At 46.6% G+C, this 24,943-nt stretch overlaps 2 protein-coding genes across 4 annotated transcripts in view; both read right to left on the reverse strand.

The window, feature by feature from the left end:
* Nucleotides 1-10,185, reverse strand: part of LOC121435118 (mitochondrial intermediate peptidase) — a 123,685-nt gene extending 113,500 nt beyond the window's left edge. The window contains exons 1-4 of one of the 3 annotated variants that reach the window (XM_041634208.1): nucleotides 9,863-10,185; nucleotides 7,191-7,364; nucleotides 3,845-3,933; nucleotides 3,033-3,119 (exon numbers count right to left, since the gene is read on the reverse strand). In XM_041634208.1, the coding sequence (XP_041490142.1) occupies nucleotides 3,033-3,119; nucleotides 3,845-3,933; nucleotides 7,191-7,364; nucleotides 9,863-10,048 (536 nt within the window). In that variant the 5' untranslated portion in view covers nucleotides 10,049-10,185. Of the gene's footprint in view, nucleotides 1-3,032; nucleotides 3,120-3,844; nucleotides 3,934-7,190; nucleotides 7,365-7,722; nucleotides 7,859-9,862 lie in introns of those variants that run through there. The other 2 variants (XM_041634207.1, XM_041634209.1) reach the window with 2 other exon arrangements.
* A 2,965-nt stretch (nucleotides 10,186-13,150) lies between these two features.
* Nucleotides 13,151-24,344, reverse strand: LOC121435065 (complement C1q and tumor necrosis factor-related protein 9). The gene is made up of 4 exons (XM_041634133.1): nucleotides 24,290-24,344; nucleotides 19,271-19,452; nucleotides 17,560-17,622; nucleotides 13,151-14,575 (listed from the first exon to the last, which is right to left on the reverse strand). Exons 2-4 carry the CDS (start codon nucleotides 19,434-19,436, stop codon nucleotides 13,803-13,805), a joined length of 1,002 nt encoding a protein of 333 aa, XP_041490067.1. The 5' UTR covers nucleotides 19,437-19,452; nucleotides 24,290-24,344; the 3' UTR covers nucleotides 13,151-13,802.
* Nucleotides 24,345-24,943: the final 599 nt, after the last annotated feature.

Below are 24,943 nucleotides of genomic sequence, written 5' to 3' on the forward strand. Positions count from 1 at the left end.
CGGGAGCCCCTAAAACTGGTCTCATGTCCAGCTCATATCACTTGCCTTTTCTAAGTACAATAAATACACAGAACTCTCTCCTTAACCAAAGGTGTTTTAAGCAAAAATATGTCATGGTATCACTTTAAGCAAAAATACTTCATGGTCTCCTGGAGATGGTGGCACAAGCCTTTAATCCCAGCCCTCAGGAAGCAGAGGCAGGCGGATCTCTGTGAGTTCGAGGCCAGCCTGGTCTACAGAGCTTATTCTAGGACAGCCAGGACTGTTACACAGAGAAACCCTGCCTCAAAAAAACAAACAAGCAACAACAACAACAAAAATATTTCATGGTATCACTTTACTGTAAAAATTTATGAAGTCATTTTTTCTTAAGACTATTCCATCACAACACTGAATACCTTCTTATATTTAAATATTCTTCAGAAACAAAGCTTTAAAATCAATGCATCCATGAAAAAATACAACTCTGCATGTTTGTGTTAGGTTCTGTTGTATGGACTAAATATTTCCTACATTCCTGTAACTGTTGTAATTTTTGAAAACCTACGTGCATCTGGGCATGGTGGCACACACTGTAACCCCACATTTGAGGAGGAGGCAGGCATAAGCAGTTCAAAAGCAGCATGGGTACATAAGACCCTGTCTCAAAATCCAAGAAAACAAAAAATAAAATTTTATATGTATTTCTTTACCCTTGTTTTTTTTTCTTAAGATAAATTCCACGGAATTAAACTGATCAAAAAGTATTCCTATGTCAAAATACATTCTCTAACTGTCCTCCTTACAACAGTCTATAGTTAATTAGAGGATCCATTATTCCAAGTCACTAACAAGCATTCCTATGCTGCTTCGCCTGTGTTGACTACTGGGCATTCTCTGCCTTAGTCCACTTTTTCACGGCGCACATCCAATCTGGGCATATGGGACAGAACAAAACACTTTCCATGAGTTATCTCATCTAAATGCCGTTGTAGCTGTAATACTATGAATGCTCCCTTAGCCCTTTTTACAATTGGAACCAGGACTCAACTATGGTGCCAAGAGCCAGCCCTGGAGTCTAATTCTATAGCCACGTCTTCCAACTACCACAAGACCAGTGTTTAACTACAGTGTAAATTAGTGGGCATCTGTTCCTATTCCTTACCTCGTGAAATAAGACTTTCACAAAAGCAAATTCTATCCCCATTTCTGCATATACTCTTCTTCTGTATATATTCTAAGTAATTAATATGATAAATATACAAACCCTCTGACATGTAACTGATGTATCTCATTTATATATTCTGACCTCTCTATATGGAAAAGTTTGGCCATAAAAAGTTTTTAATTGTTAAAAAAAAAGTTTGTAATTGTTACATAATCCAGTCAATTTCTCCTTTTGGTATCAAGTCAAGAAAAGCCTTCCACAGCCCAAGAGAGCTATGCTTTAATTATTTCTCTTTCTCAGACTACTGACAGACAGCTGATTGCCTGGATACAGAGCCTGCACACACTAAGCACCAGCTCACTACTGAGCCAGCCCTGGTTTTGCTGCTGTCGCAACTGTTTGACTTTTTATTTTGTGACAGGATCTTTTAAATTATCAAGGTTGGCCTTGAACTCACTCTGCAGCTCAGCAAGTCCTTGAGCTTGGATCCTCCTGCCTTAGCCTCATGAATATCTGGGATTATAATGCAAAATACCATGTTTAATTTTTTAAAGTTATTCAATCTTTATTGGAACAATTCTCTTTTCCCAGAAAGGCCACTGGCCAGGCACCATTTGCTGAAGTCAGGCTTTCCCCTGATGTGAAATGACTCCCCTACCTCACCCCTTGCAGTCATAGCCAGAACTGTGCCTCTGGCTGCAATTCCTCCATCCGTCCGTTACCTCGGAGAATATTCCAACTGGAGCAGAAAGCACTTCCAAACACAGGATTTTTATGTGTAGTTTGAAAAATCTGGTTCAAGACCTTTTGTTACTTTATCACATTTTCCCCAGCCGAGTCTGGAGTCTTTACAACATCAAATTCACTCCCTTCTGAAGAAAACCCCTCTTTAGACACAGGACAGCCATGAGCTCACGGGCCAGGAGATCTCAGGCCTCCCGAGACGACACAGCTGGCTCCACTAGGCTCTGAACTGCAGGGGCAATGGAGAGAAGCAAGACCAGGGCCCTGCACACTTGGGGCAGCTGAGGCCAAGTCCCCAGCACTCATCCCCACAGCGCATCCACTGAACTGAAAGCGAGGTTCCATTCCCAGCGAACCTCCATGGAATAAAGCTTTAGCTGGAGTGGCAAACTACATCATATGGAGACAGACGAGGAGATGGAAGCAGGAAGAGGGAAATTAGGTAATCAAAGAATAGAAATGTCCCATAAACAAGAAGAGGACAAATAGGTGAAGAAAATGATTTCTATGTTATGACACCAATATTATAAACAAATAAATGATGAGCCTACCATACCTACCTTATTATTACATTTCATTTATTTATTTTGCATGAATGTATGCATATCAGTGTGTGTGTATCCGTGTGTGTGTGTGTGTGTGTGTGTGTGTGTGTGCATGTACACACCTGCTATAGCATGAGTAAGGAGGTCAGAGAACAACTTCCAGGGGTCAGTTTTGTCTTTCCACCATGTAGATCCCAGGGACTGAACTCAGATCTTCAGCCTTACCAGCAAATACTTCCACCTACTGGGCCTCTCACTGGTCCTCTATTTACCTTATAGAAAATTTTAAGCAAAGAAATAAGGTTCTAAGGTCATATATCAAGTACTCCTGTGTACTAAGTTAGCACCAGGCCTCTAATTATAATGAATAATTGTAATCTAATGAGCCAGAGCTCATCATTTTAAGGATTTTGAGAGCCATCCAGCAAATAAATAAGAGGGTGACCCAGACAGACATGGTGTAAGAGAAGACGTAGTGTGGATGAGTCTCAGGAAAGCGCAGGAGACACGGGTACTGAAATCCCAACCCAGAGGGCCAGAGGGCTCTCCAGCCTGGCCAGCAGTCAGTCAGAAGGAAATGAATGAATGGCGAGTACCTGGTTTCTGCATCAAGGGAATCCATTAGTTTCTTATCATCTAGTAATTTCCACAGACTCTGATATAATTCCACATTCGTATTCAACCTAGACAGACCATGAATAAAAACATGTGATTTTCTAATCTATTCTTAAAAAGTTTACTCTACATCAAGAGAAAAGTGTGCCCAGACCCCAAAACTGGGGAGTAATTTTTTTGTATCGTCTTTTGAACCAGGAAAAACAGCCATACTTAGAAACTGTTCAATATAGGGACAGGCAATCCCTTAAGCAAAATGTCAAAGGTCCTAAACCATCCCCATGGAGGTAAATTTAGACTGGGAAGGCAGCTGTGGTGGGGATAGGGCCATCTCTCCAGAGTGTAGGGCCATCTCTCCCTTGAGGGGCTGGGCCAGCTTTTCTGCTGTAGTGGCCAGTAAGCAGCAGAACCAACTCTCCCAGCCCCAGCAAAGGGCTGTTCCAGCACACAGGGACATAAGGTAATATCTGCCATCAATTGAGGTTCCGGACAAGAACCAACCAGCATATTTAATATCATATATTACCATATGTCCCCGTGTGCCTGACACCTTATAAGCATCTCATACTTACTTACTTCCATTTTCACACACAGAAACCCTAACAGTTGGCTCAATTAGTCAATTACAGACAAAGGAGAATGAGGACAGGTAAATACCCCAGCAGTACTGAAGGGGGACCAGTCCCAGCCCTCCCACCCCACGGTCCTAGGCTGCCAGATCACACACCCTCCCACCTGCCATAGGAATAACAAGCACTATACACACACACACCCTGGGGTGGAGGAAACTTACTTTTCCACCATGGTGCCGATACTCCTGCAGGCCTCTTCTGCAGCCTCTCTGAATGCGGGCTCAGGGTGTCCGATTTTCACAAAGTCTGCCTAACAAAGGGGAAAGGCAAAACCAAGAGCAACTTTGATGGAACACTGGATTCTATGATCATGGGTGCAAACAAAGCCAGATTTAGGATGTGCCACTCGGCTTAGACCGTCAATTTCCTCCCTGAATTTGGCTCTACGGAGGCCAAGCAGATTCTTTAGATTCTTTCTAGATATTTGTGAACTCTGGAGTTCCTTGGAACCAAGTTTGTTTCATTCCCGAGCATATACCTTCATGAACTTCATTTTACAAGGTTTTCACCATCAAATGAGTAACCAGCAAACCCTTCCTATCTTATAATTCCAATGAGCAGACCTTGGTCTTGAACATTTTAAAACTTTGGAACTCAAACTGCAGTGTGGCATTCCCAGGCTGACTCAGATCCAGAAAGCCACTTGGGGCACATTTTTAAAATGACATCTAATTTCAAAAGCAATTTAACATCCTAGGTTTGGCGGGGAAGGGGGAACACATTCTCTTTATAGGCCTTTTAAAAGAGGGAAATATGAATTACTGGTCCTCATCTAGAACAGTGCACAACCATACTGTTTCCGCTGTGCCAACCAGGATAATTTAATCAAGGAGTTAAAGGGAAAAAAGACTAGGAAACCATATAAAGCAAGCATTCATGTTAATCACAGTGCACTGCAAAAGGAGCCTACAGGTGGGTAAGCAAATGCAGGAACTATGAGATACTCCACACCTTTTTATTCTCCTTGTACAACAGAATGACTGTATGACTACAACATGAAACAAAACCAACCCAAGGGAGTCAGGCATGGTGGAACATACCCACAACCCCAGCACTCAGGACGCTAAGGCACAAGGATCGAAAGTTCCAAGTCAGCTTGCACTACACAGAGAGACTTTGTCTTAAAAAGCCAAAACAAAAACCATCACAAGGTAAAATTTCCGAATTTTATTATCAGAAAACATTCAATGCAAAGACATCTAAATCCCTAGTTTGGCACATCTGGTACAACATTAGGTCATCATAATATCACTACTAAGGCATTCAAATAAAATGAGCTGGGTAACATGTACAACTTATTTTACAAATTGCCTTTCTACATGCTATACAATATGAAAAATCAAAACGTGTGCGCACGCACGTGTGTGTGTGTGAATGTTCCTGTATTTGTGCGTGTGCACTGTGGCCAGAAGTTGATACCAGATCTCTTCCTCAATTTCTTCTCTATCTCGCGTTAGAGACAGTGTCTCTCACTGAGCCTGGAGCAATCCTCCTGTCTCTACCTTCCCAGTGCTGGGGCTACAGGTATGCATCACCATGCTGGCTCCTTACATGGAGCAGGGGAGTGAGTCGGGTCCTCACGCTAGTGACTGCACCAGCAATGCAGCCCCATTAGCTAAAACCTTGTGTGTGGAGATAACAGAGACAACAGTCCTAGTTCATAAAAATCACATGGGAAAAAGAAAAACCAAAATGTCCATTTCCTGGCAGTTTATGAAATTCTTGCCTTACAATGATACAGATCAAACAGGCAGAAAATACCTTAAAAATTAAAAAAGACATTTTTTGAATTATTTATGCAGAAAATTATACAAATAAATTACATTGTAATCTGTTTGGTTTCTCTTATAGTTTGTTGTCCGTTGTGAGACAGCATTTCACTATGAGGCCCAGGCTGACCTCAAACTCATGATCTGCCTGCCTCGGGTTCCCAAGTGCTGGCATTCTAGCATGTAACACTGCACCTGGCTAAAAACAGTTTTTAAACGAGACACTGTTATACTTCATAAATAGTTTTAAAGCTCAAAACATGAGATATGAAGAGCAAAACAAAAAAAAGTAGGAGAAAATTCTAGAGTACCACTTAAGGAGGATGCAGACTAAGACAACAAATTAGGTGGTCTCCAGAACTAGAGCACTGTCAGAGTAGACTGGATTGTGAGACACGCCCCCTGCACAGATCTGCCTTTAAGATGTCCACTAATGACAGACACGCCCACTGCACAGATCCGCCTTTAAGATGTCCACTAACGACACAGGAAGATGGTAAGGCACAGGACTCTGGGCAGGGCATGTCCATGATGTCTCCACCACTGAGGAAGCAGGCCCCATGAACTGCACAGTAAAAGTCAGGGCCCAAAACATCACACCTGGGTAAAACCCTTTACAACAAACAGTTTAGCCATTTTCCTTTAAAATCTAGGGAATGTATTAGCATCTGAAATGTGGTGCTGTTGAACTCAAGGGTGTGAGCGGAAAGAAATGTTCTATACAGGGAAAGGAACAAGAACGAGGGTGTGTTGGGCCAAATGGGAGAGGCTGGTGGCAAATGCGTATCTAGCCCTACACATTCTAGGAGAGACAGAACTGAGAGTGACTGACAGTCCCAACACTTGGGAAGCTAGGACACTGAAGGAGTCATGGCCAGCTTGAACCACATAGTGAGTCCTAGAGCACCCTAGGCTATACAGTGAGACCCCATCAACACAAATAAACATGGGGCTGGGGCGGGGGACAGAGATTAGTGGCTGCTAGAGGTAGATGAAGATAGGCAGGAGGGATTAAAGCAGTTAATCCAGATGAGGCTACCATTGAGGCACTGCCCAATTCTTCTAAAAAACAATGAACACTAGAGCATCACCTAACTCGGGCAAAGCTCATGCTTTTTAACTCGTCCTGGTGACTAGGGCAGTGCTTTGTATTCAGCAACCTCAACACTGAATGAACATTGAGGAAAATTCTACATAGGTCAGAACTACAGCAGATTCTGAACCATCACTAATTTGGACTCTGTGTGCCACAAATCATCTTAACTGATACAAGTAATAAAGTTTGGGCCCTTTTTTGGCAAGATGGCTCAGCAAGCAGAAGGTAAGCTTGCAGGCCTGGTGACCTAAGTTTCAGTCATGGATTCTACCTATAAGGTGGCAGGAAAGGGCAGACTTGTGAGAGTTTTCCTCTGCCCTTCACACATGCAATCAGTGCTATGTATGTGCCTGCTCTCTCTCTCTCTCTCTCTCTCTCTCTCTCTCTCTCTCTCTCACACACACACACACACACACACACACGCATAGGTGGCATGCCTGTGCCTACACTCATTCACACACAGGTCGGTGGCACGCATGTGCCTGCCCTCACTCACACACACACACACGCACCAGCAGCACGCATGTGCCTGCGCGCGCGCACACACACACACACACACACACACACACGATCATCATCATCATCAGTGGCATGCATGTGCCTGCATTCACACCCATCCTTGTTTGTGCTTCTAAGACTCACCAAGTCGGCCACTCTGCACAGGCAATCCGAGAGCTCATCAAAGATGAGGACCGTCTGTGGCCCTGGAGGTGTGGTACATGCTCGCTCCACCAGCCATTCCGTCTTCCTCAAGGCCTCCTTCTGAGCAACATGGAATCCTTCAGGGGTGCTGAGCTCAGGAACTCCAAAAAGACCCTAAAAGTCCAAAACAACATTTCCAGTTTATAGCCAGAACTACAGTTTTTTTTCCCCCCTAGAACAACTTTTGCAGCAAGCCCTGACTTCAGTTGGTATCTAGATTATCCACATCTGTGCTCCTGGGAACAGTGTCCCTCTTCCTGTTACACCACACAGAACTATACTAAGAATGTTTTCAAATTTTATGTTTTCTTCACCCCTTCCTTCCTTTTCAAAAAGAAGCAAATAGCATAGGTCAAGTTGCCGGAGCCGTGGCTCCGTGAGAAGATGGCTGGGACTACATGAAGATTCAAAGGTTTAACCCAGCATGCAGACAACACAAAACAGATGTTAACGATAACCATAATCAGCTTACATCCTTGGTCACATGATTGTTCCTCGCAGGCTTCAGATTTCTCACAGGGTGTACTGAGGCTGGCGTCCCCATCCGACAGCATGGAAACATACTAAGCACGTGTGAAGGCCAAGGACCGTGCCCCTCACAGAGCAGTCTCCACACATGTCCACTACTAAAAACAGAGGACAGCCGACTCACAAGTGAACGTTACATACCAAACCCAGTCACTGGCTGAAACTAAGGCACGCCAGTATTTTAATAAAGAAAAAAATATCTAACCTAACAGAAATAACCATTTTTAAAAAATCTTTAAAAGGCAGTTCAAGCATGAGCCCTCGAGCCCTCCAGGAAAGCAGAGAGCCGACATTTAACATGACCTACGCCAGAATGTGCCACGTACTTTACACAGGTTCTCTCGTCAGGAGTACATTCTCCTTTACAGATACGGAATATGCTTTACAGTTCCTTTTGTTTCCTGGGACAGCGGCCTGGAACCTCATTCCTCTGGTCCAAGCAGCCAAAATGCTAAGAGTATATGTGGGTGCTACCACATCCACCCAGAAATATGCTTTAAGAGAAAACATTTGGGGTATAACAACACAACTGAATTCCGGCACTTAACAAATTCCAGGCCAGCCAGGGATATACAAGCAAGACCCCAGCCTCGAAAAACAAACCAATGGTTCAGTGGATAAAGGGGGTTATCAACAAACACGATGGCCAAGGTTAATGACATAATTTCACATGATGCAAGGAAAGAGCCTACCCCTGGAAGTCCTATGACCGCTGCATGTGCATACGCATACTCGTGTACACACACATACACATGAACACACACAGAGGGTGGGGAACAGATGTAATAAAAATACTTTAAAAAAAATTCTCCAACTCACATACACACACACACACACACACACACAAATGATTGTTTAAAAATGCGGCTGAAATCAGTTATCTCTCATCCGCTCCAAATCAAGCTTACTTGTCACATCTTTCAACTCAGCACTGAGGCAGATCTACCACCGACTCCATTAATACCAGCATTTTTTTAAATTTATTTATTTATTAAAGATTTCTGCCTCCTCCCCGCCACAGCCTCCCATTTCCCTCCCCCTCCCCCGATCAAGTCCTCCACCCTCATCAGCTGGGAGAGCAATCAGGGTTCCCTGACCTGTGGGAAGTCCAAGGACCACCCACCTCCATCCGGGTCTAGTAAGGTGAGCATCCAAACTGCCTAGGCTCCCCCAAAGCCAGTGCGTGCAGTAGGATTAAAAACCCATTGCCATTATTCTAGCATTTTATATAGAAAGAACTTTCAAAGAGACAAAACTAAACACAGAGGCGTTCACACCACGAAATGCAACGCAACTATATCGCAGGCTTGTCTTCAGAAAGGCGCCCAACAGGGAGAAACTAACAGGCAAAAATAACCCTTAACCTTTAGGACAAAATCTGCAAATACAAAATAATGGGATCCATTGGATAATCCACTCTCAACCGTCCCTTCCTTTCCCTCATTCATTATCAAGTGTCCAACACCAACCACCACAGGCAATTCTGTCTGGTTAAGCAATCAACTCCAAGTCTGATTTTCTTCCATAGTGTTCTGTTGTTGCGTGTGTGCGTGTGTGTGTGTGTGTGTGTGTGTGTGTGGTTTTCCGAGACAGAGTTTCTCTGTGTAACAGTCCTGGAACTCTTGTAGACCCGCCTGCCTCTGCCTCCCCAGTGCTGGGATTAAAGGCGTGCGCCACCACCTCCCAGCGTTACTTTCCTTTTTAACACAGGTTCTTAGGTAACTCAGGTTGGTCTCAAACTCGGTTTGGAGCCAAAAGGACTGTCCTTTGAACCCTTTCGCCTTTACCCATCAAGAGAGCCTTCCAAGCAGGAGCCACCATGCCGGGTTCAACAAGTTATTTCAAAGCAGCTTGAAATGGACAATTAAGGTGTGATGGGGTTTTCAATGGAAGAGCGTCGTTACAAACCCAAAGACAAGTGTGAACTCTAAAGTCAGAAGAAGAAAAAAAGGGACCTTGGGCAGGGGGAGGGCTGAGTGAGTGGGAAGCCAGCGGGACAGCAGCCCGAGAGCGTACTAATCCCGGCACAGTCCCCTTCCAGCAAGAGGTGGAGCCCGCGCTGCCCAGACCCACGGCACGCTCACCTGGCGCTCTCCCAGCAGGTCCCACCGGCGACCCTGGGGCTTGACATTGAAGGCGGCGCCCACCGGGGACCAGCTGGTGCTTACTCTCCGGGCGCGACCTCCGCCAAGCAGGCCGCCTCGGCCTGTAGGTCCCCGCAGAGCCGCTCCGGCTCCCAGGCCGCACAGTCTGCGGCCGTACCGCAGCATGACGGCCACCGGCACCACCCTCCCGGGTCCCGGCTAAGCCCGGGTTCAGGAAGCGCGCGCCTGCGTTTCCAAGGCAGCGGCCCACGCCGCGGCACGTGACGCTCGCGCAGCCCTGTCGGCGCCCGGACGAGAGCGCGTTGACTCTCAAGCAAGAGCGTCATCCCGGCGCCGTCTGAGCACCCGGCGTTTCGTAGCGCCCTCGTGTGTCTGGAGGAAGGAACGTCCTGCGTTTGCCTTGCCCTTCGTGTTACTGGAGTGCAGGGAGAAAAGTCTTGTCCGGAATTGGAATTCTTGCAGGTTTCAGGAATGCATGTGACTTCTTGTAGCCTTCTCAGAGGAGACCCAGTGGCAGCGCGTGGAAGGATCCCGGAGAAGCCACATGCAGTCGGAATCCAAGGATCTTGTCTGCTCCAAAAGAGAGTGAAGTCACATCTACATTTGCACACAGGCGTATCAGCTAAGGTTGTGTGTAACCACGTGAATTAACTATAGAGAATCTTCATCTATTTTGATCTTTGGAACCATTGATATCTTCTAGGGGCCTTGAAATGATACAGTTTATAGGGTCTTGGGCGGGTTCGTTGTCTCTGCCAGTCGGAAAAATTGAAAGGCAGGAAACATACGAAGGGGAACATGTTGCAGCAGAGAAATCGCAAGCACCGCAGACAGAATAGCCGTTGATGAGCGGTGTTTATCGGAGGTGAGAAAACACACGTGCCACAGGCACACAGAGATAAAGACCCTCTGCTTGGACTTGGAAAACGAAAATCCAGTCTCTTCTCAAGGCCTGCCGGAGTTTAAAGCCTCTGAAGGGTTTTCCTCCTAATTTAAGGTTGGTCAGTTCAAAGAAAGCTAGGGTGCTTGGTTGGCCTAGAACTATGGCAAGTTTACTGCTTCCTTCATTCCTTTCTCTTCTGGCTGGGATCCCAGCCCATGGAATGCTATCACCCTCTTCAAGGCAGGTCGTTTCTCTCCAATTAAAGCTTTCTGGAAAAGCCTTCACAGTTATGACCAGAGGTGTATCTCCTGGGAGCTTCTAAATTCAGTCAAGTTGGCCATGACAGCTAACCGTCACAGCCAGGTTTGGAGACCAGCATGAGAAGCACGTGTGTTCCAATGAGCACATGAGCTGTGGATACCTGTGGACAGTTCACCGTCACTGCCAGGCACCCAGGTGGGCAGGGAGAGAGTCTACCTAAAACATACCCAAAGAGCCCTGCGGTAAGATCACATAGAGAACAGAAGTGTTGTGGCAAGATTGAGTATTTCACACACTAATATTTTCTCTGCTGGTTTTCAGAATCCGTTGAAACTTGTGAGCCCTTTCTGCCTTTCCCTTTCTCCCTTTAGCGGGCATCTTATGCCTATCCCACCGCTGTACTCTGGAAGCAAATAACTTGTCGGACTGAAGGTTTCCATCTGGCTAGATTCTGCCCCAGGATATATCACACAATAGGTCTCTCCTGTTGTTGGTTTAAATGGCTTAAATGATGACATTTTGGGCATATGTGATAAAGATGAAATTGAGGATGTTAGGGCAGGGTCTATTGATCTCTAGGACATAGGAAGGACATAAACTTGGAGGCAAGTTCAGAGGGCAGACTATGGTGTCTCCTTATAAGACACATTAAAGTGCTAATCTTTGGTACCTGCCAATCAGCTCTTAGTTGGGTAGAATCTTTACAGATGTAATCAGTTTGGGATGGGCCTGAATCAGTACAACTGATGTCCTCTTTAGAAGAGGAAAAATTGGACATATGCAGTTACGAAGGGAACCCTGTGTGGAACTATAGCCAGAGCCCCTGAAGTGATGTGTTTCAAACCAAGAGACGCCAGGAGCTGTTAGAAGCTGGAAATGTCAGGAAAGGATCTTGCTTCAGAGACTTAGTCTCAATCTTGCTGACACATGGACCTCCCATTTCTGCTTCCAGAACTGTGACACTGGGACAGAGTACATTCTGACATCTTTGTTTGTTTTGTTTAGTTGGGTTTTCTTTTTCAAGACAGGATTTCTCTGTGTAGCTTTGCAGTCTGTCCTGGAACTCACTCTGTAGACCAGGCTGACCTCAAACTCACAGAGATCCGCCTGCCTCTGCCTCCCGAGTACTGGGATTAAAGGCTTGCACCACCACCACTGCCGGGCTACATTCTGATATCTTAAACCACCCACCTCGATTAGGTGGTCTAAGTAACCTAAAAAGTTATTATAGATTCATTAAAACTGTTCCTTGAGTTGTGTAACACAGACACCTAAGTAGGAAACAAGGTACCCATCATTGTATTGAGTAGCCTCCTGGGGTGTCATGAAATGCAGCTAGTCATTAAATGGAGCAAGTAGGGTTTTTTTTTTTTTTTTGAGTACTGAGAATGGAACCCATGCATACCATGCAAATGCTCTACTCACTCAGCCATAATCCCATCTCATTTTCTCTTACTTTCCTCTAATATCAGATGTCACAATATGGCCCTTAGAGCAGGAAAGGGACACCAGAACTCTTCTAAACTCTTCCCACTGCAAACACACAAGCAAAGGACGCCTTGGGTTCGGGAATGGTGATGTCTTAAATACATTGTAACAAACAAGTTGAGGATAGAGCTCTATGGCAGGGCACTTGCCTAGCAAGGAACCCTGGGTTCCTTCTCCAGTGGGGAAAATTAATTGCAACAAACAGGGCCACTGTTTATTCTTTTACTCTTTAAGAGATCCCTAAGCCAGGTATGCTGATGCACTGGTGAGGCAGGCAGATCTCTGAGTTCTGTTGTAATAGGAGCGGCGGGGCTGCGTCCCCAGCACCCCGGCCGCCTGGCTAGCTTATGCCCCGAAATAACAACACACAAATTGAATTTATTTAAACACTGCTTGGCCCATTATATCTATCCTCTTCTCGGCTAACTCTTGCACCTGGACTAGCCCATTTCTAATAATCTGTGTAGCATCAGTCTTACCGGGAAGATTCTAGCCTATGTCCATCCTGGGTCAGAGCTGAATCGCGTTTGCCTCAGAGAGCAGAGCTCTCACATCAGCCCAGGAGAGGGGAGCATGGCGTCTCTCTGAGCTCACTTCCTCTTCCTCCCAGCATTCTATTCTGTTTACTCCTCCCACCTATGTTTCAACCTATCAGGGCCAAGCAGTTTCTTTATTGCTTAACCAATGAAATCAACAGATTGATATATGACACTCCCACATCAGAGTTCAAGGCCAGCCTGGTCTACAGAGAAAGTTCCTGGGTCAGTTGGGAGCAGCTGGAGTCAGTGACTTAATCCCTTGTGACACTGTGCTAAAGATTTCTATAAAGCATCCCTCATTCCCTTCTCCATATGATGATTTCTGTGCTTCTAATAAGAGAGAGAACACAGCCCTCTGCTGGGGGACAGGGACAGATTCACAAGACAGCCTTCAGGCAGACACAGATTCAGACTCAGAGCAAACAGACAGGGAGGACGGAAGACACACAACACAAAGTAGAGAATTCAAATCTGGACTCCCTCTGGGTTCAATGACACTAAGAGGAAGTTCTTTGGTCTCTTGCCTTAACGGGACACTGGTGCACAGTCGGTGTCTCTGAGTTAGTTTATTATGAATGTGTTCGAATGACTGACTTTGTAGGCTTAGCTTCCCACCTCTGCACTTTAGGATGGACGCAATAATTGGAAGAATGGACACAGTCACATCCCACTGCCCCCGAGCTAGCTCTGGGGGCACCATGTCCACCAGCAGAGCCTTCAGTGAGGCCCATGTGCAGAGTCCACTGTGTCAAGAGCTGCTGAACAGAAGGAAGCCGGTGAAGGTGGTGTCATCGTCCTCATCTGCAAACAAGCCATTAAACCTCTCTCCTCCCGTCACCTGCATCCACACCTCGTCCCCGAGCTTCAGCTCCAGCACGATGCCACCAGAGGCCTGGTCCTCAGAGCTCATGTAACCATCCTTGGTATGCAGGACTTTTGCCCCATTTTTGACCAAAGAGACCTGCACATTCCTGGAAAAAACAGTGATGTGGTAGGTGAAGTAATAGACGCCGGCCACGTGGCAGGTGAATTTCCCCGTCGCCACGTTGTAATGGTTCAGTTCATTGTACAGGATCTTATCGAATTTAATGGGCGCATCAGGAGGAGGGAACTTGCTGATCACCGTGAGACCCACAGTGAAGGCACTCTTAGGCAAGATGGGAGCCTCGCCCACTTTCCCTTTCTCTCCTCGATCGCCTTTCCAGCCTCTCATCCCTCTGACTCCCGGCTCCCCCTGGGGGCCCATGGGTCCGGCTTCTCCCTTAGGACCTGGTTTGCCAATGGGGCCCACTGGACCAGGTAAGCCCTTGGGGCCCAATGGTCCAGTACTGCCCATCAGTCCCTCTGGACCAGTGGGGCCCACGTCGCCTTTATCTCCCTTCTGCCCCTGTGGGCCAGTCTCTCCGGGCAGCCCTTGTTCTCCTGTAGGGCCAATGGATCCCTTCGGGCCATGCTTCCCTGGGGATCCTCTGGAGCCTGGATCACCTTTGATGCCTTTTGCTTCAACTCTTCCATCTGCTCCTGAAGGGAGAAAGATAATGAAGGTGTTTTAGGTTACATTTCCTCGTGAGCAATGTTGGAGTTCCTATCACTAAGCATTTAATTGAGATAAAGCAGTGTGTGGGTTCAAAGATCTGCTCAGAGTCTGAAAAGTCACAAACTCCCAAACTGCATGCAGGGAAATGCATGTGTAAGCACATACACACACACACACACACACACACACACACACACACACACAAACCAACTTAAAAACAAACAAACAAACAGGGTCTCATGTAGCCCAGGATGGCTTCAACTTCACTATAACCGAGAGTAACTAGATGATATTGAACTTCTGGTCCTCCTGTTTGCAGTTCCTGGGTGCTGGGACGATAGCTGTGTTTGACCACTCCCAGTTTATCCAGTGCCAGGAATAGAACCCAGGACCTCGTGCATGCTAAGCAAGCACTCTACCAACAGAGCCACATCCCCAGCCTCCAAAAGCATACTTTAGTCAGTAGCAGGGCTCATCTGAGTATCGACAACTGTGCCACCAAAGTGTCCCATGTTGAGCCAGAAACAAGGGGAAAGCACACATCATTGAAGGACACTATGACAAGGAGCAGACCAATTCAGGCTGCTGTGTCACAGGGCCTCAGTCCCTCAAGGAGTGGGACCTGGAATCAGACATTCATTGTAGCCCCCATGCCTGCCAACTGTGGAGCCCTCGTCTGCCTTTCCATGCCAGTTTTCCTCGGTCTACATGAACACTCCACACCGTTCACTCCCTCCGCCTGGACTGGGAGGCAGTGATGCTCATGAGCAGAGAGCCTGGGCTTACCCCAGAACATTAGCCAACCTTTCTCCAACCCCAGCATCTGTGGACAATACAGGACAAGCAGACAGTGAGCCCCCATCACATCTGCCCCTCATCTACAGAGCTGGAACAGTGATGTTACCCAATTTATAGAATGCTTCTATTTTCATAAAAAGCCTTAGATTAATCCCCAGAATGAGTTACATGTATTTGGCATTACAGCCGTCTTTCTCCATCGGTTACTCCCTACCCTTCAGGTTGCAATTAATTCTGGGAAAGTACCAGTCACCAGTAGCCCAGGGCCCTACTCAAGTGACACCTTCTCCCTGAAGCAGGGCCAGATGCATTGAGTGAAGCAGGACCTTCCTCCTTGGTACTCACGCACTGATGCGAGGTCAGCACGCTGTAGCCTGCTGCCCCAATCTGCCTCCTACCTGATTATGCACTCAGTGTGTGATGGAGAGGGAGACACACTTTCTTCAGCAGTTAGCTAATTAGTAAGGGTCTCCCACTCCCACAAGCACACTCTCACCCATGTGCCTATAGATTCCCTAATGAACTCATTGGGTCACACATACAAGAAAGGAAAACAGACAGGAGAGAAGCAGCAACAGCAGCAGCAGCAGCAGCAGCAGCAGAAAGGGATCTGTGGAACTGGCCAAGAGAGGGTAGTGGGATGAATGTGACTGAAACATTATGTCCAAGTATGAAAATGTCACAGCAGACCCGTTATCTGTAATTAATATATGTTTATAAATGTTTTTGAAAAAAAAGGCTGTGGCACATCATTTGTTTAGCATGCATGAATTTCAATGTTTAATCCCCAGTGCTGGGGAAAACAAAGCAGGACTCCATACTATGCAAAAAGTATATAAAATGCAAATATTGCTTTTTCAGCCACAGCTGTCCCAGAACATGGCAACACCTGTTTGTGTGGCAGCTGAGGCTGCCTTTTGGTGCACAGGCAGATCCCATGACCCACAAGGCTGAGACTGATTTCCATTTGGACATTTCCAGAAGTTTACATATCCCAGTATGTACCTGTAACTATTGAAGAGAGAGAATATATTGGTGGCTGTGGTGGATTATCTTGCTTATCAATTTGAATACATCTAGAGTCAATTAAAACCCAAACATCTGGGCCTACCTATAAGGGATTCATTCTCATATTCTCTCTCTCTCTCTCTCTCTCTCTCTCTCCCTCCCTCCCTCTCTCCTTTCTCCTTTCTCCTTTCCTCTCTCCTTCCCTCCCTCCCTACCTCCTTCTCTCTTTCTTGTTTGCTTGTTTTTTGAGACAGTGTTTCTCTGTGTAGCCCAAGCTATCCTGAAACTCACTCTGTAGACCAAGCTGGCCTCAAACTCACAGAGATCTGCCTGCCTCCCAAATGCTGGGATCAAAGGCATGCACCACCAAACCCAGTGAGAGATTTTCTTTTCTTTTTTTTTTTTAAATATTTATTTATTTATTATGTATACAGCATTCCTTCCATGTATGTCTGCAGGCCAGAAGAGGACACCAGACCCCATTACAGATGGTTGTGAGCCACCATATGGTTGCTGGGAATTGAACTCAGGACCTTTGGAAGAACAGTCAGTGCTCTTAACCTCTGAGCCATCTCTCCAGCCCGAGAGATTTTCTTGATTGGATCATCTGAGGCAGGAAAACCCACCCTAAGTTTTGGCCATACCTTTTGTCATCAGCCCACTGTGATTGACAAAAAAAAAAAAAAAAAAAAAAAAGGAAGGTTTTGGTTTTTGCCCGTTTTCCCTTGTTCTAGCTGGCAAACCTTTCCACCCTGTTGCTGACTCATTCCTTTGCTAGTGTTAGAATCTACCTCTTCACTGTTCCAAGATAGACTGAGGATCAACAGCTCTTTAGGAATTCCCCAGGACTCTAGAACCAGATTGGAACTGCTGAGACATCCAGGCTCATAAACTGAACAACAGATTCTCGGCCTCCCTGTTGGGATACAGCCATCGTTGGACTACACAGGCCACAGTTTGTAATCCCCATCCCCCTTCTCTCTGTGTTTATATTTATATACAATCACTCTACCAGTTCTGTCCCTTTAGAGAACCTTGACTTATACAATGGTTCATCCTGGAAGCACCAGACAGATCAGTTCACAGCAGTGTGGATCGGCTGCTGTCAGTCCAGCCTTGTGTCAGAACACTGTACAAGGGATGACGCAAAGTCACCACTGACCTGGTTCTCCTTTCTCCCCACGAATTCCATCCTTCCCTGGATCTCCGGGATGTCCTGGTTCTCCTAGGTGGAAGGGAGGAAAGCAGACAAGAGTTGAGAGGCCAGTTCCAATCTCCCGGCTATGAGTCTCCAGCAGTGGTTGATATGGGAAGTCCTGGGTTGCCCCAGCCTGCCTCCTCTTCCACCAGTGGAGGTGGAGGTAGCAACTGTTGGTGAGTATCCAGGGTGTTGGATCAGGTAGGATGAGCAGGTTATAAAATGTGTTGGTGACTTCCTGAACACCCAGCTGTGGGGTGCCCAAGGAGCCCGAAGCAAGGCAAACTGAAACACAGAGGGCCATGCTGCAAGTCTGTCTCGGGACTTGGACTCGGAAGTGATCTGAAGGTGGGAGGTGCTAGATGCATCTCTCGTTCCAATCCCATTCACTCGAAGAGTGGAGCGGAAGGCTCTCCAGGTGCTGTGAAGCATCGGAGAACTCTGTGCCATGACTGTTGGGGAAGGAAAAGCATGGTAGACGGGGTGAAGACCGCGGAGCAAGCTGGGATGGGACACAAGGGTTCCAGTAGTCACACACCATCTTGAGTCTGGGAGCAGGCCACCAAGTAACGGCCACACTATGGTGACAGAAGAGCTCACAAAGCCATGGTTTACTCCAGGTTCTGTCTCGCTCAAGTTAGCCAAGACCCCAAAACTTAAACCCTACCATTGTAGTTGTGGGGTGACAAGCAGCTGGGACAGCCTTCAACTCTCACGACTGGAAAGAGACACGGGTTGGTTTGCATCTATCATAAAGCCTGCTGTTACCCCAAGCAAGTCCTGAGTCCCATTGAACCACCAAGAGGGAGGTATCCCCAAAGCAGCCCTCCTCTCCATTATCTCCCATTCCTTGTCTGCACCACCCTAAAGCCTGAGCGTTCCTACTAAATTTCTCTTTTTCCCTGCTTAGTTCCAAATTCTTGTATTCTGTATATCTCAAAGTTTTTAATACAGGCCAGAGCTTTAACATCTACCTGAACAATTGAATGTATGTTATGGACACTGTACTAATTGTGTGTTGATTATGTAAAACACACAGTGAGCTGGGCAACAGTGGTGCACACCTTTACTCCCAGCACTCAGGAGGCAGAGACAGAGGCAGGTAGATCTCTGTGAGTTCAAGACCAGCCTGGTCTACAGAGCAAGATCCAGGGCAGGCTCCAAGGCTCCACAGAGAAACCCTGTTTCAAAAAAAACAAAACAAAACAACAAAACATACACACATAGAGCGCATCCTCAGAGTACCGGGTAAAGAAGCAGCAGATTTTCCTCCCAAGCAGCCCGCATTAACATCATTCTCCAAAGAAATAACACATAGTAGAATATATATACGAACTAAATGGAAAAAGAGAGAAACAGATACTTTTGTTTGTTTTCTTTCTATTGTTTGTTGTTTATGTATCTCTGGCTGTCCTGGAACTCAATATATAGTCCAGGCTGGCCTTTAACTCACAGAGACCCATCTGCTTCTGCCTCCTGAGTTTTGGGATTAAAGGCATGGGCTACCAGAACACATGTGTTTTTAGGAAATCCGTTTGGACCAAGCTGGGGAGGTAGCTCAATGACAAAGAGACAAGATGGGGACACTGGTGGGCGAGGGTTCCGTGGGCAGGTGGAACAGTATACCAGCAGGAAGAGAGGGACGAGGCAGTAAGAAGCTGCAGACGTTCAGTACCTGTATCTCCTTTGTCACCCTTGGAGCCATCTCGTCCATCTCTTCCCGGGAGGCCATTGTGACCTGGATTCCCCGGGATGCCAGAGTGCCCTTGCCGGCAGGTGTCCTGGGAGTACGCACTCTTTGCACATGCACCCATAACCAGAAGGAGCCACCAAATCTTCATGATCAGATGACAGGGACTGGGAGGGAAGAGGAAAACAGAAACTGAAAAATGTCTGGTCACTGTGTGTAGATATAGTTGCTGGGCATGGACACAGCCTCTCCTCTCTGCGATGAGACCCAGCCTTGATCTCTTGGCTTCATAACCTCTCCTCTCTGCTATGGGACAGGCCTTGGTCTCTGGGCATGGACACAGGCCCTCCTCTCTGCTATGGGACAGGCTTTGGTCTCTGATATGGACATGGTTGCTGGGGAGTGACTTGGCCTTTTCTCTCTGCACTGACAACGGCTTGAACATGATCTTACGTGTCCGATAATCGGAGCAAAAAGGCAGAAACCAGGCACCTGACCAAGCTGTCGCCAAGCCTGACAGAGTGGCACATGCCTATAATCCCAGCATTCAGAAGGCTGAGAAAAAAAATCTTAAGTTCTAGGTCAGCCTGAGCTATATAGCGAGACTCTATTGTTGAGGGGGGGGGTGGAGGGAGGGAAGCAGGAAGGGAGGGAGAGAGAGAGGGGGGGGAGAGAGAGAGGGGGGAGGGAGAAGGGAAAGGAGAGAGAGAGGGAGAAAAGAAAGGCATATTGTCCTCAGGTGGTAACACACAACTGGGACCACTTTTAATAGTCAGTAAAATGTGGAAGACGAGTTTTGAGTTCCAGAGACTCAAATTTATTGTTTCAATTTGAGTGAGCCACTTTTTTGAGCCAGAGAAAAATGTTTTCTTATCTCATGGAGCTGATGTAAAGATCAAATTTGACCACAAAATAGATGAAAAAGCACACGAAAATAATAATGTTCACTTAGAATTACCATCTGAGCCAGCAATTCTTTTCCTGGGAATAGAGCCAAAGAAAAACAAAAACAAAACAATAATAACAAAAACTGAGAAACTTGAACAAACTCTGTTCTATGGAATAATCCCTTTGTACACGGTGAAGATTTGTCGCTGTGATTGGCTTAATAAAGAAGCTGACTGGCCAATATCATAACTGAATAAAGTAAGAAAGGAGAGCCAAACTGAGAATACTGGGAAGGGGAAGAGTGGAGTTTGGAGTCCCCAGCAGAGAGACAGAGAGAAGCAAGTTGGGCATGCTGTACTGAGAAAAGGTACTAACCCATATGGAGGGTACATAAGAAATGAAAAATGTGTTAATTTAAAGTGTAAGAGTTAGCTAATAATAAGCCTGAGCTATTGGCAGAGCGTTTGTAATATTAAGCTTCTGTGTGTTTATTTGGTAGCTGCTAGCTACCTACGTCTGCCTACATCTCTGTACCTGGCAGCAATGTCCACAGAGGCCACAAGGGGGAGCAGCTCACGAGGCCATAGAGGATAGAATATGTAGTGTATAAATACAGTGGAATGCCATTTGGCCCCCAGAAAGGCAGAAAATTCCAGCCCATGCTGCATCATGGATGAACCTCAAGGACATTAAGCGGTGACAAAATCTGGGATTGAAAGTTAAATCTGTTAAATTTAAAGCATGCAAAGTAATCCAACTCATGGAGAAGGCAACATAGTGGGTGCCAGGAGCTGAAGGGGAGGAGGTGCTGTTCGGGGGAAAGATGAAACCTCTGCAGGTCTATGATGGGGACGGCTACATGGCTACAGGATGCTGTGAATGTACTCATTGCTCTCAGTCATACACTTAAGACGGCTCAACCGGAAAGTTTGAATTTATATGTACGCTTGCTCACGATAAAAGACAGTAAAACATTAAAGCAGAGGAAGTGACTCAATTGTAGAAAGGCTGCCTTGCACACGCGGGGCCCTGAGTCCCATCCCAGCGCTATACACATATAACAGAAATTATGTGGCCTTAACAGCAACATACCAAACATCGACGCTGGGGCTGTGGCTTCAGCTCAGTGCTAGAACACTTGTGTGAGGTACGAGTTCTTGGCTTAACCACCAAGGCTACAGCAAAAAGACACCCGAGCCTCTGTGATAGTGCATTCCTGAGCACACAGCAGGCTGAGGCCCAGGCCTGTGCACACACCAGCAGTTTGGGGGAAGCCCATTTCCCAACTCCTTTCCTCTGAGAACACTGGCCCTCTTACTTGGCTTCCCGCCTCTTCGTAATTGTTTGTTTTTAATCTGCCTTCAGCCTCAGGTTGGAGCTGAGATCCGGGTGAGAGGGGAAGAATGGCTGGCAAACTGCTCTCCACAATAGGATCAGCATGCAAGTCCCTGCGGGGTTTGAGTCCATGGGATGCCGATGAGGAACCAACCCTTGAGCATGCAAAGTGCCACATCACCTCTCCCTCGGGAGCCGCCTGGCAGGGATTCTGCACTGATACAAGGTCACAGGTCATCTGACTGTATTTTCAACATTATGTCCCCAGTATAGTATAGAGCAGCAGATTGAACAGCAATGGCTGAAGGCAAGGACGATGTGATGACAGCTCTTTGAAGAATTTCGGAATGAAACAAAACAAAGAAGAACACACGGGTTAATGCCACCCTTAGATCCCAGATTCTTATGTACCGTCTGCAGTAACATAGATGTTCATAAGCCTCTGGAAAGGCAAGAAAGAGAGAGAGAGAGAGAGAGAGAGAGAGAGAGAGAGAGAGAGAGGAGAGAAAAGAAAAAAATGAGGGGGGTTCTGTCCCTTTGATCCAGGAGTGCCATCTCTAAAATTACTCATAATAAAGCAAGATCTGTGTGCTGAAGGTACCTGCAGCATCATCTGTTAAGGGGGGAAAAGGGCACATTATGTAATGGCTAACAACAGACACAGGGACACAGGGAGCGGGACCGTACATAAGCACTGAAAGAGCTATCATGATTGATGACATATGTAAAAGATGCCTGGAGGCAGAAGGATGATGAGTTCAAGATCAGCTTGAGTACGGATGAGATTCTGTCTCAAAAGAGCCAGGCAAAAACATAAAAGACTAAAATGGGGCTGGCGAGATAGCTCAGCAGCTATGTTCTCTTGCTGCTCTTGCAGAGGACTGGAGTTCAGCTCCTGCACTGCCTCTGAGCTCATGAGTCCTCTTTCTGGCCTCTGAGACTATCCACACAACAAGCACAATACACACAGAGACATGCAAAAAATAAAGTAGAGGTTTAAAGAATTTTAAAGTGGTGTTTAGAGACTAAAATAACAGGCACCTTATGAAGATATTGATGCAGGTATTTTATCAAAAACTAGAAATATATGTAAATAACCCAACATGTTAATGTTCAGAATGACGAGGTAAGAGGCTTTCCTGTGGAAAATGTCTTTGTAGTGTTAATTACACACTTGTAGCTATTTTTTCATTATTTTTAATTGTGTCAAGTGCACGAGTGCACACACATGAACATAAAGTCCCTTGGAGTCCAGAGCATCAGATGCCCAAGGAAGTTGGAGTTACAGGCTGCCAGACGTGGGTGCTACGAACTGAATGCTACCCACAGTGCTCTTAACCTGAGTGACGTCCAAAAAACTGTGTCACCCTCTAGTGGAAGCTGTGGAGTATTATGGGATACAGAAAGTGTTTCTGGAAGAGGAATCCCAGCTGTTTCCCTTTCAGTCAGGAATGCGCTCCACTTCAGGAAGCTGAGTTTTCTTAGAGCCACATCCATGAGTTATCCACAGCGGCTTCTGCTGCTGAGCTCACGGGTGACGGGTAGATTCTACACCAATTCCTCTTGTATTTTACCAGCGTCCCCCTCGCGTCCCAACCTCTCCATAAAAACCCACCTGCCAGGGTGGAGATGGCTCAGTGCTTAAGAGCTTGGGCTTCCATAGGACCTGGGTTAAATGCCCAGCACCCACAGGGCTGCTCACGACCATCTGTAACTCGAGTTCCAGATGATGCGACTCTCTCCTGGCTTCCAAGGTGGTACAGAGAGACAGTTCTGGCCTAACACCCGCCCACGTTTAAAAGGAAAAGCTACTTGTGGTGCCTCTTCTGATTAATTTTCTCTAATTCACAGTCAAGGGGAAGAACATTTCAGGTTCCTTATGTCCCCTCAAACACTTCAAAGTCCTTACGAAGCCCCAAACACTAACGTTGGACAGAAATCGGGAGAACAACCTGACTTTTTCCAGGCAAGGTCTTTCTGACGCCACTCAGGGCAGCTGAGAACTCATGACCCTCCTGCCTCAGCATTCCAAGTGCTGGACGGCGGGCATGCTACGCTGGGCCAGCTTGTGAGCAGTCTTTGCTGAGGCCCGGCTTGCTTGAGCATAAAGCAGGAGGGATGACATCACGGTGTCCCTCCTCCCTAAGCTGGCTTTATTTGCTTTTCTCATATATTCAGCACAATGTCACAGCACTTCTCTTTTCCTCGACACGCACGAGGCTTTTAAAGACCATACAAATTAGCAGAGACGTAACCATTAAAACAGACTCGTTAAAACATGTAGCGGATCATCTGTGAGCTTCTCTAGGAAGGGCTGCTATTCTTGTGATTTATCCTGTTTTGTTTTGCTTTTCTTGCCTCCTCCGAGGCCCAGTATTGCAGAATTCTGGCAAGTGAAAATCTTTGATTTTTCTCTCCTGTTTAGCGCCACCATCCCAATACCCCCGCCCCGTGTGTGGTGTGTGTGTGTGTGTGTGTGTGTGTGTGTGTGTGAGAGAGAGAGAGAGAGAGAGAGAAAGAGAGAGAGAGAGAGAGTCAGTCTCGTACTACAGCCCAGGCAGGCTGACTAGAACTCACTCTCTCTATCAAGCCTTCTGTGCCAGCCTCTCCTGTGTGGCATTACAAGTATGAACCACCACACCTGTCTGCCCTTTAGAAAAACATTTTAGAAGCAGATCACCGCTGTTCACACCCAGAGCTTTTAAAGACACCCGGCTACCTTGGAACCCAGGCGCCTTCAACTCAACACGGGAAAAAAAAAATCCTCTCCGTCTCTCTTACCTGAAGTCCTAGGCTGCACACGGACACTGTGAGAATAGGGAGCCCACACACGGTAAATAAAATCATGCCTTCCTGCCGTACAACTCCCCAGTGGACATAACTGCAAAATAGCAGGAAGGGGAGGGGACGGAGGGAGGCACAAGAGGTCTTGGATGAGCTTCAAAAATCACAGCAGCACTGGGGTCAGGTGGCATCTCTCTGGAGCACCCCTGGGTGTGGAAAACTTTACCTCTTTCTTCTGTCGACCTCTGAGGTAAAATGAGGGGACCCCAGGTGTTCCAGCAGGTGGGATGTGGGAAAACGGATCCTCATTGCAGGTTTCTTTCCTTAATGTGAACAGCAGCTTCTTATTGGCCTTGAGTCCATTGTGGGGCGACACACAGAAATGACACAAATGGCCGTGATAGTAACTGGGTGGCCTGTGCATCGAAGACCATCAGGATTACTTTTGTTTACTTAGAACTTTCAAATGATTCGTTACTATGGCCTGTGGCTTCCATCAAGGGCAAAACTAAAATCAAGGGTACCCTACAAGTCAGTTAATCCTCCCCTTGGCACTCACATTTCCGCAGGACACTTTGACAGCCAGAAGGCAGAAGGGAAAGGCCTTCAGATGTGCTTTGGGGGTTAGTGTGGTCAGGAGGTTGCTCTGAG

Source organism: Microtus oregoni, unplaced genomic scaffold (assembly GCF_018167655.1).
Source record: "Microtus oregoni isolate MIOR12 unplaced genomic scaffold, Mior012 000045F_ref0000178, whole genome shotgun sequence".
In the NCBI taxonomy this organism is placed as follows: domain Eukaryota; kingdom Metazoa; phylum Chordata; class Mammalia; order Rodentia; family Cricetidae; genus Microtus; species Microtus oregoni.